Source organism: Nannospalax galili, unplaced genomic scaffold (assembly GCF_000622305.1).
Source record: "Nannospalax galili isolate Female #2095 unplaced genomic scaffold, S.galili_v1.0 scaffold901, whole genome shotgun sequence".
In the NCBI taxonomy this organism is placed as follows: Eukaryota; Metazoa; Chordata; class Mammalia; order Rodentia; family Spalacidae; genus Nannospalax; species Nannospalax galili.
In genome coordinates, this window is record NW_008344555.1 from 1,604,844 (window position 1) to 1,616,256 (window position 11,413).

The 11,413-nt window shown below is 38.6% G+C and overlaps 1 protein-coding gene across 1 annotated transcript in view; it reads left to right on the forward strand.

Annotated features, from left to right (window-relative positions):
* LOC103740156 (transmembrane 9 superfamily member 2-like) overlaps positions 1–11,413 on the forward strand; it is a 134,973-nt gene that overhangs the window by 70,890 nt on the left and 52,670 nt on the right. The window contains exons 8-10 of the mRNA XM_008840713.1: positions 3,616–3,695; positions 10,163–10,283; positions 10,905–11,025. Coding sequence (XP_008838935.1) covers positions 3,616–3,695; positions 10,163–10,283; positions 10,905–11,025 — 322 coding nt within the window. The remainder of the gene's footprint in view (positions 1–3,615; positions 3,696–10,162; positions 10,284–10,904; positions 11,026–11,413) is intronic.

The following is an 11,413-nucleotide window of genomic DNA, read 5'->3' on the forward strand; positions in this document are numbered from 1 at the left end:
AGTATTTAGTGGGGATATGTTATTTTGGTTTTTCATGTTGTTATTTTTTCTCTGTGATTTTGACATGTGAATTTCTTTTGTAGTTTCAGATGCTGGTCTAGAGAAGCTGGTGGCTGTGCTACCAAGAGATGCAAAGGCAGATGGGGATGGGAAGTGTCACCAAGGGCTCCTGGGGACTGCACTGAGGAGCTTGGTTGGTCTGGATGAAAAGAATCAGGCAGAGGAAATGTCAGCCTCTGTAGCCAGGAAAGAGGCTGGGGTGTGGTGCAGGCCCAGGGAAGTAGTGGGAGGTGAGGGCGGGGCCAGGCCCAGAGTGCCCCTGGGGACCCGAGAAGGCAGTGAGTTGGTCTGTATGCAAAGGATCAGGAAGCAGAGGTGTTTCCCGGGTGCCTGGGGCGCCCGAACAAGGAATGGGACAGGACCCAGAGGAGGAGGAGAGACGGGCGGGCGGGGGAGATGGGAGGGTGAATGAGGCTGGGGGTGTCAAGGAGGGGAGGGCATGATGGACTTACCCTGGAGAGATGCCTGCGGGTACTGCAGGCCCAGGGAAGCAGAGGGAGTTCAGGCACTGTGTGCATTCTTTGTCTAATTTTGTAATTATACCTTCATTTAGTTTCTTTCTGTTGGCCCTGGGGTATAGTTGTTCCTTTCTCCATTCTTTGTATTCCTTCAAGTATTCTTCGAAGGGTTGGTTTTGTGAACATGTATTCTTTCAGCCTATTCATATCCTGGAAGATTTTTCTTTCCCCTTCAACTGTAGTAGATATTTTTGCTGGGTAAAGTATTCTGTTTTGGCATCTGTGGTCATTTAGAACTGAAAATACCTTGGTCCAGGCTCTTCTGGCTTTCATAGTTTGCATTGACAAGCCAGCTCTATTTCTGATGGGTTTTCCTTTATGTGTGAGTTTTTGCTTTTCTTTTGCAGCTTTTAATATTCTCTCTCTGTTCTGTACATTCACTGTTTTTACTATGATATGCCATGGTGAGTTTCTTTTCTGGTCATGTTTATTTCGTGTTCTATGTGCTCCTTGTATTTGTATGGGGATGTCTCTCTTTAATTTTGGGAAATTCTCTTTTACAATCCTGTTTAAGATCTGATCAATACCATTAGCCTGAAGTTCTTCTCTGCCTCTCTGCTTATGATGCATAGATTTGATCTTTTCATGGTGTCCCACATTTACTGCATATTCCATTCCTGTGTTTTTTAAAATCATAATTATTGCTTGAGTGGTCCAGTTCTTCAACTTTATTATCCATTGTTAGATATTCTGCTTTCCATTTCATTCTTTCCCTGTTTTTTCAAGTTGGATTATTGAGGTTTTCACTTCCTTCTTCATTTCAGCCTGAGTTTTCTTCAATGTTTTATCTCTTTTTTGAATTCAGTCAGAAGTTTATCCCTATCTTCCTTTAGTTCTTTGATATGTTTGTGTGTTCTTTAAATTCATTGACTTCCTTCCTCATGTTTATGTTTGTTCTTTTTTTTAAGTTTAAATTTATTTATTTTTTTGTCTTTTTGTCTTTTTTTAAATTTTTTATTTTTTTAGAAGAAGCATTTCATTACAGCTTTAACATACTCATTAACAGTTTCCAGAGCAAAGATACATCTCTTTCAAAAGTGGCTATAAAATTTTTAGGTTCGCTGTTGAATTAATACAGTTTTTATACAATATTGAAGTCAGTATATGCCCTGTAAGATATAAACGAGTGAGTTTTTAACCTTTAAAAAAAGATCTCCATTTCATTTTAAAATATACTGTTTCTAACAGAAAGACTCATTGTTTTTGCTAATAACACTGAGATGTTGGCGCATGCATCTTTAACTGTATGTATCTGATTATTACTAGTCATAATTGGTTGCACTCGGATCCTTGGCACCTGTGTATGTTGATATGTTTGTTCTTTTAAAATTCTGTGTCATAGGTTATTTTTAGGGGATTCACCTTGTAGACCTCCCCTATAGGAATGTTGGAGTTTGGTGAGAGCATACTATTTTGCTTTTCTCTGCTATTATTTTTCTGTCGTGATTTTGGTATGTGGATTTTTTTTTTTTTGTTGATTGTGATTCTGGCATGAAACTCAAGTCTTCTTTTGTTGAATTGAAGTCCGCTTCTGTTTGCATTATTGGTGTGCCTTGCTTGTCTTCTTATTGGGTATGTAAAGCTGCTTGGTCTAGGTTTCAGGTTCTTTCAGATTTTATATTGGAGGGAGCTGATGGCTTCAGATCAGCTACACAGAAGTACCCATAGAGGCCCAAGTCAAGCTCTAGTCAGGTACACTCAGGCTTTTTTCAAGTCTGGACCCCTACTAGCAGGCACTTACAGCTCAATTTGTGAAATTTGCTAAGGGGAGGCCAGATTCAGGCACTTTCAGGCAGTCTGCTGAAATCTGGGCCCCTGCTGTAGGGCAGAGAGGTCTAGCACTGGGGAAGTGAGAGGGGCCTCATGTGGTCCTAATGCCAGGGGTTGGGCACAATAAGATTTGGAGAAGCTCACTGCTAGGTGGTCAGATCCAGGCACTCTCAAGTGGTCTTCTAAGTCTCCAAATACTATTTTTATTTTATGTGTATGAGTATATTGTCTGTATTTCTGTTAAGTGTACCCATGTCATCCAGTGCCTGAGGAGATCAGAAGAGGGTGTCAGATCCACTGGAACTGGAGTTATGGATGGTTGTTAGCTACCATGTGGGTGTTGAGAATTCAAATCTGGTTTTCTGCAAGAGCAGTTAGTGCTCTTAACTGCTGAGCCATCTCTCCAGCCCTTCCTTTACTTTCTAATCCCTACTTTCTTTAAAGTATAACCATTACTTTTTTCTTATTTATCCTTCCAGAAAAATGTTTTCATCCGCAATATAGGCACACAATTTTCTTGGGGGAAATGGATTTTTAGAATTGAGTTTTAATTATTACTGTGTATTTGTGCATGCTTTGTGAGGAAGCATACATGTGGATGTCAAAGGACAACCTTGTGGAATCTGTTCTCTCTTTCCATCTTTATGTGGGCTCCAGGGATCAAAATCAGTTTGCCAGGCTTTCACAGTAAGTGCCTTTACTCACTGAGCCAACTCACCAGCTTGAAAAATGCAAGATCCAATTCTGTCTCATAGACAAATTGTCACTTGTCCATGCAATTCATTCTCTTTAATGGTTCCATAGTGTTTGCTGGTGTGGATCACTATTAATCATTTTTATTCTGATGAGCATATTTGGTCGTAGGTACTTAATTTGCTAATCACCACAGTGACTTGCATTACACAAAGCTTTATGTGCTTTTGCAAACATCACAAGAAGTTACAGGAAATGTGTCCAGATAAAAGGGAAAAAAGAAAATGAAGTCTCATCTGGTGGATTGAGGATTGCATAAAAATAATAACAAAAAGATGTTCTGTTGAATAGCAGTAAGTTAAAATTTTTCTCTTCCTAGGCCTTTCTTAGAATGGGTTGAGTATTATGAAGTAAAAACAATATTGCAATGTCAAGGTAGATCTCATGATTCTGTGAAGGTGTAAAGTAAACTGGCTGAATTCCAGGTCGAATAGTATTCTATATGTTTCAGAGTAATAACCAGCAAAAGATCAGGTAAAATTTGATCATATAATTTTATATTTTTTTGTTTTAGGAAAGCCAAAATGCCAAATGGACTTCTAGATGGGATTACATTTTAGAGACTATATCTGACAACAGTATTCAGTGGGTTAGGTAAGTCTTTCACGAAATGAAGAAAACAAAAGTTTCAGGGTGGCAAACAAAAATAAGAATTACCTTCTCTTTTTTGTGGGGGGAGGGTGGTGCAAGTGCATGGAGGATTAAACCTGAGATATTGTACGTGGTTGGCAAACATTCTACCACTGAGCTGTATATCCTTAGCCTATAAATATTTTTGTTGTTTCTCTTTCGAGCCAGGGCCTCTTGTCCCATGCTTGCCTCAAACTTAATATGAGGGTGGTCTTGAACTCCTGATCCTCCTGTTTCTTCTTACAAAGGGTCACGACTACAGATGTGTGCAGCCATGTCTTGATAATACCTATTTTTACATTTTATTTATTATTTTTATTTTGTGCATATGAGTGTATTGCCTGTGTGTATATATGTGCATCTATGTCATGCAATGCCTGAGGAGGTCAGAGGAGGGTGCTGTAGTTCCCCTGGAACTAGAGTTATGGATGATGGTTAGCCACCATGTGGATGCTGGGAATTGAAAACCCCAGTCCTCTGTAATAGCAGCCAGTGCTCTTAACTGGTGAGCCATCTCTCCAGCCCCCCAATAATACCTATTTTTTATGTTAAGGTATTTTCTCATTATTGATGATACTGAGTGATGTTTCTTTTGGAGTAGTTTTCTCTCTCCTTTTCTTCTACCTTCCCACATATATGGTAAAAAGGAAAAAAAAGTACTTTACATATACTAATGTTTCTGCTGAAGTAAAAGAAATCTGTAATGCCTTTTGTTTGTTTGTTTTTTGGTCTTTTTTGAGACAGGGTCTTTCTGTAGCACCAGCTGGCCTGGAAATCACTATGTAGACCAGGCTGGCCTTGAACTCACAGAGATCTGCCTGTCTGTGCCTCCTGAGTGCTGGGATTAAAGGCATGTGGCACCACACTGTGGAAGTGGATATTATACAATGAATGAAAATCAGAGCTGGGCATGGTGACACACACTAGTAAACCCAGCACATGGAAGACAGAAGCAGGAGGAAGAAAAGCTGTAGAGAAGCCTGATATCTTGTAGGAAAGAGGAAGGGAGGGAGGGGAGAGAGAGAGAGAGAGAGAGAGAGAGAGAGAGAGAGAGAAGGGAAGGAGGGAGGTGAGAGAGAAGGAAAGAGAGAACATGAGTATAGTTTACTGTTTAGTCTTATATATCTTTTTCTTACTGCACAGTAACTTTTCTAGAGAAATGTTCTGTTTATGAAGCACCCCATTTCCTATCATGTCACACATACTTTGAAGTCTTCTCAGAAGGAAATGCTTATTTTCTTTTACATATTATTTTATTACATATGTATATTTTCTAGTTTTTATTTATTTTTTATTTTATTTTATTGAGACAGGGTCTCCCTGTAGCTCCACCTTGCCTGGAACTCTTTATGTAGACCAGGCTGGCCTTGAACTCACAGAGATCTACCTGCCTGTGCCTCCTGAGTGCTGGGATTAAAGGTGTGCACCACCACACCCGAGTTATTTTCTGATTTTTAAAGACAGTCTCTTAGACCAGGCTAGTCTGAAATTCGCTATGTAGACCAGGCTGATCTTGAACTTGCAATCTTGCCTCAGCCTCCCAAATGCTGGTGTTAAAGGTGTGTATTTCCAGGGCTGGAGAGATGGCTCAGCAGTTAGCAGCACTGGCCGCTCTTGCAGAGGACCCAGGGTTGAGTCCCAGCATCTACATGGTGGCTAACAACTACTGCAACTCCTGTTCCAGGGAATCTGATGCCCTGTTCTTCTGACCTTGAGTGTTGCATGACACGGGTGCACTTACATAGATGTAGGCAATACACTCATACACATAAAATAAGAATAATAAAGTATTTTTTAAAGGTATACATTTCCATGGGTAGATTATTCTTTTGAGATAGTGTCTCACTATGTACTATAAGCCAGTCTTGAAAGTTGCCATCCTTGGGGCTGGAGAAATGGCTCAGTGGTTAAGAGCACTGGGTGCTTTTGTAAAGGACCCAAATTCAGTTCCCAGCACCTACATGGCAGCTAACAACCATACATAACTCCAGTTCCAGGGGAATCCAACGCCCTCTTCTGACCTCTGTGGACAATTCATGATACCTGTACACTTACATACATGCAGGGAATACACTCACACAAAAAATGTAAATAATAATTAAATTATTTTTAGAAGGGGGCTGGAGAGATGGCTCAGCATTTTAGAGCACCAGCTATTCTTGAAGAAGACCTGGGTTGAAATCCCAGCACCCACATAGAGACTAACAACCATCTGTAACAACCATCCAGTTCCTTGGATGCCTCTTCTGACCTCCATGGGCATTGCACAACATGGGTGCACTTACATACATGCAGGCATAAAAATAAGAGATAATTTCCATCCTCCTGCATACTGGGATTATAGGCCCATGTCACTGCTCTTGACTTATTTACGTGTGTGTGTGTGTGTGTGTGTGTGTGTGTGTGTGTGTGTGATACCTTGTAGGAATTAGAAGAGAGATGTATCATGTCCTATTTATAAATACATGTTTTTATAAAGAGTATTTTTTACTCTTTGAAAGTTTTATGTAATGCAGTTTTTATCATATTCATACCCTTTCCACCTCCCCTCTTATATCCACTCCACCTCTCTACAAGCCTCAATTCATGTTCTCTATTATTTTAAGGTCTATCATATATTTTTATTTTAAATCAACACATAGTAATTTTACTTATGTATAGGCTACAGTGACACATTTCAGAGTATGTGTATAATACATAATGATCATATTCAGGTAGTTGGAATATCTGTTATCTCAAATATATGTATATATTTATGTACAGAGAGATATAGATAGATAGATAGATAGATAGATGCATATACATAAATATAATTAAAATCCTTGCCTAACTTTTAAAAATATACAATAATTGTTGTGAGCCACAGGTATTCTATTGTACTATAAAACATTAGAATTTGCTTCTCAGTTATCTCAGTAAAACTGTACCAACACTTTCATAGATTCTGGGAAAGGTTTTGTTTCTTAGTCATGTATAAGTTTGGATAATGGTCGAATAACAGAGGGCATTGCTTTTTATTTTTGGATTTAATTTTGTAAATTTCAGAAATGATAATAAGAGTTGTTATATAAGAAGCCCTTGGAGTTTTTGCCCTGAATCTCACAAAGATTCAAACTATAGTCCGTTGGCTAAGATGTCTGTAAGCCATTAGTTCTTCCTGTCATGCCTGAACTTTGGCTCATAATCCATGCTCCAGAGTTAAGTTTGTGATACTGATCTTACTTATCTTTGGAAATGGACTTTTTATTTAATTTGTTTTAACCACAAGACTTATGTAAAATCAAGCCAGCAAAAATTCCATTATGGATGGGGTAGGGACTCATGAAGTCTTGCTGCTATCTGGGAAGCTACTGGAAACTGATGGCTTCTAGTGTGAGGAAAGCGCCCGTTATTTTGCAGGGATGCAGCCCGTGAAAGGTCTAACCATGCTCTAGTACATGGTTCTATACCCAAGCACAAACAGGCAGCAGTCAGTAGACTCAGTGGGTTTATAAAAAGAGCACATGAAGTTGGGAGGGAAGAGTGGTGGTGGTGGGAGGAGTAGGAGAAGAATTGGAGGAGGTGGAATAGGGGGCAGATTTGGTCAAAATACATAAACATGAAATTCTCAAAAAAGAAAAAGAAAAAATATTTTCACGTTTATTTGTGTGTGTGTGTGTGTCTGTGTGTGTCTGTGTGTGTGTGTGTGTGTGTGTGTGTCTGTGTCTGTGTCTATGTCTGTGTACAACCATGGCACGCATCTGGATGTCAGTGGACAACTTGTGAGATTTGATTTTCTCATTGCACAATGAATGTGAAACTTGGGGTTCTAACTCAAGTTTTCAGACTTGACAGCAAGTGCTTTTACCTGCTGAGCTATCTTGATGGCCTGACTTCTTTAAAAAGTATTATTAGGCCAGACTTCATGGTGCATGCCTTTAATCCTAGCAAAGGCAGGTGGATCTCTGTGAGTTTGATGACAGCCTGGTCTACATAGTAAGTTCTAGGCCAGCCATGGATATACAATAAGACCCTGTCAAAAACATTTATTAATCCTTCAAGAATTTTATACAATGTATTTTCATTATATTCACCGCAACTCTTCCCACATCCATCCCTCTTCCCTAACCATCGGACATTGTATCCTCATTTTTTTTTTAAAACAATCAAGTCCAATTTGTGCTACCCATATATTCCTAGGTATATGGCCATGCACTCGAGTGTGGTGGACCTACCAGGGGCTATACCCTTCAAGAAAATTGACTCTCCCTTCCCAGCAGCTGTCAATTGCCAGTTACTCCTCAGCCTAAGAGTGAGTTCATGCCCACCTTCCCCCTCCATGCTGGGATCTTGTCTGGCTTGAACTTGAGTGGGTCTTGTGCATGTTGTCACCACCACTGAGATCACATGTGCAAACCTATTTGTTGTGTTCAGAAATCACTGTTCTGTTGTAGTCATTCACTGTCTCTGGCTATGATGGCCTTGCTTTTCATTTTATGTTTGTTGTTTGTTTTTGATTTTTGAGACAGGGTCTCTCTGTAGCCCAGATGGTCTGGAACATGCTAGGTAGACCAGGCTGGCCTTGATTTCACAGAGATCTGCTTGTATGTACTTCCCGAGTGCTGGGACTAAAAGTGTGTGTCCCACACCCAGTGGCCTTACTTTTTTAAAGAATTCTAAAACAAAACTGGGTGTGGTGGCTCAGGCCTATAATTCTATCACTTCAAGGAGGATCATTCCATGTGTATCCCAGGCTGGCCTCAAACACATGATTCTTCTGCCTCAGCCTTCTAAGTGCTAGAACTAAAAGAATGCACAAGGATGTCTGATCTAGATGCATTTAGTCTTTGGTCTACATTTAAATTTAGAAACTTGATGGACTAAATTATAATTTTGAATGTTTCTTTTAAAAATATTTTATTTTATTTTATTATGTGTATCAGTATATTGCCTGCATGTATGTAAGTGCCTCTATGTCATGCAGTGTCCTTGGAGGTCAGAAGAGGGTATTGGATTCCCTGGAACTGGAGTTACAGACTGGAGTTAGCCACCATGTGGGTGCTGGGAGTTGATCCTGGGTTTCCACAAGAACAGACAGTGCTCTTAACTGCTGAGCCATCTCTCCAGCCTCAATAATTTTGAATGATGTCTGTCTTTTTATGTGCATGTACTTTTTTGTTCAGTGTTCAGTTAAGACACCTATATCACACGCTCTCCTTCCAAGGCTCAGGGATCATTTAAGAAGAGGGGGCAGAAAGTTTATAAGAACCAGAGGTGGTAAATGAATACAAGGGAACTGTGTTGTCTGAACACCAAAGGGTAGTTGCTTATATGAATCCACAGCACTTAAGAAGGCATGCACAAGGCCAATCCAAGCCCAAACCAGAGAGGGTCTCAAAATGGATGGGAGTGGTGGGACGGAAGCCCTGGCCCAGCCCTAGGTGAGACTCTATTGGCAATTGATAGATGGTGGGAGAAGGAGAGTCAGTTTTCCTTATTGGTGTGATGCCTGGTAGGTTGATCAGACTCCACGGATAGACCCACACCCAAAAGCATTTAGGAAACAGAGATTAGACTCCATAAACCTTCCAAAATAAAATAAAATAAAGAAATAATGGAGGACATGAAGTTGGGGAAGAGGGAAGTAAGTATAGAGGGAAGAGGGGTCTGACCATGATCGAAATACACTGAAATTCTTGAATCAATAAAAATAAATTTTGAAATCAGTTTTGATTTACAGGCACAAGACTTAAAAAGATTTGGCCTGTTAGTGTCACATCATGAGGTGGGGAGACCCATGAGTGCCACTCCAAGGGTCTAGTACTGTAGACAAATAGTGGTAGCTAGGGAGGAGGGGCTCATGAAGCCCCACCCCTCCTCAAGTGTCTGTAGGCAATTGATGATTTCTAGGGGAGGGAGAATTATTTTCTTCACTGGTGCCTCCTGTAAGGTGTAAGTACTCCTGTAAATAGTCCCTCACCCGGGATCTTATAAGCAACTCTAATGAAGCTCATTGGGTCATCAAAATGAATGAATAGATAAGTAAATGAAAAATAAATAAAAGTAGAAGAGAGACTAGGTGGGAAGAAAGGAGGGGGTCAGTGATAGTGGAAAGGGAATAAAAGTAGACTAGGTGAATATGGTGAAAATGCATTAACATATGAAATAATACAATTTAAACATTTAACTTCTCAAAAACCTGTAAAACAGCTAATTAAAAATAAAAAAATCTTAAAATATTTTATTACTTTTATTTTTATTGTGTGGTAATGCATGTCATGGTATTTGAGAGAGGATCAGAGGACACCTTGCAGGAGTCTCTTCTTGTCCTTCAACTGTGTGGGTCCCAGGGATTGAACTCAGGTTGTCAGGCTTGAGGGCAGCCACATTTACCTACTGAGCTATTTTGCCAGAAGGCCTAACTTCTTTTTTTTCTTTCTGAAATTTTCTAGTATCATAGATTCCTTTTTTCTGGTTCTTGCCTTGTGTGGACTTGTGGTTATCATTATCTTGAAGAGTATCTGTCAACGTAGTACCAAATATAATCATGCAAGAACTTTGGTAACTAAAAGTGCACATTTAAAATTCAAATATGTAGCATATATTCTGCTTAGTTATCAGTGGTACTTCTGCTTAGAGTATAGCACCTTGAATATAACATAATTTCAGTACCTAGTAATTTTGAATATTGTCCCAAGTTAGGAAGTATAGAGTTAAATAGGTTGTTTAAAGGTGCAAATAACTTTATTCTAGAATTGTTTGTCATCAACTCTGGTTATATTTTTATGTGTTTCTAAAGACTCAAGATATCATTATAAGACACTTTCATTGATTTGAAACATGAGAAAAATATACCAAACTTTGAAAAGTTCTGTAACTGAGGTTATGCTATTTTGTCTCTTGTACAGTGTTTTGTATGTCGATTAATTTCAAATTTCTAGAAATCTGTTGTGTTCCTTAGGTACGTTAAATCATTTTGCTTTCTTCATGAAAAGTAGAAATTGTGTGCTTTATATAATTACCATACCCCTCCAATGCAAAACGTAGATCAGGAGAGTGATTTATTTATATGCCAAGAGTATATGTCTTCTAAATGCATAGCCATTGCTTTCCAGTTCATCTTGAGAGGAAAATTCCATTTCATGTTAATTTATGTGTTTATTTAAGGTTTCCTATATGCATGCGCGTAGACAGCAGCATTTTCGATGGAGGATGGTTCAGAGGAATATATTCAGACCCCCAGAGAATGGAATGTTGTTGTCAGTTTTTCTGGGTCAAGGAGCACAAGTTTTCATAATGACATTCCTTTCTTTATGTGAGTACATTTAAGTATACCTCAAATGTTTGTAGTGAACTGCTGACATGTATTAGACTGATTCATATTTACAAAACGATTTTGAAAAATATATCCTAAACTTGAAGAAAATTTGTTTTGTAGTACTTATTTTTTTTAAAGTAACATTTTTTTTAAATTTTTAAAAATTATTTATTTAATAACAACATACTTAGATGTATTAGACATTCATATTTACAAAACGATTTTGAAAAATATATCCTAAACTTGAAGAAAATTTGTTTTGTAGTACTTATTTTTTTTAAAAAGACATTTTTTTTAAATTTTTAAAAATTATTTATTTAATAACAACATACTTAGAAGAAGCATATCATTACAACACAATTGACATATTCAATAACGGTTTCCT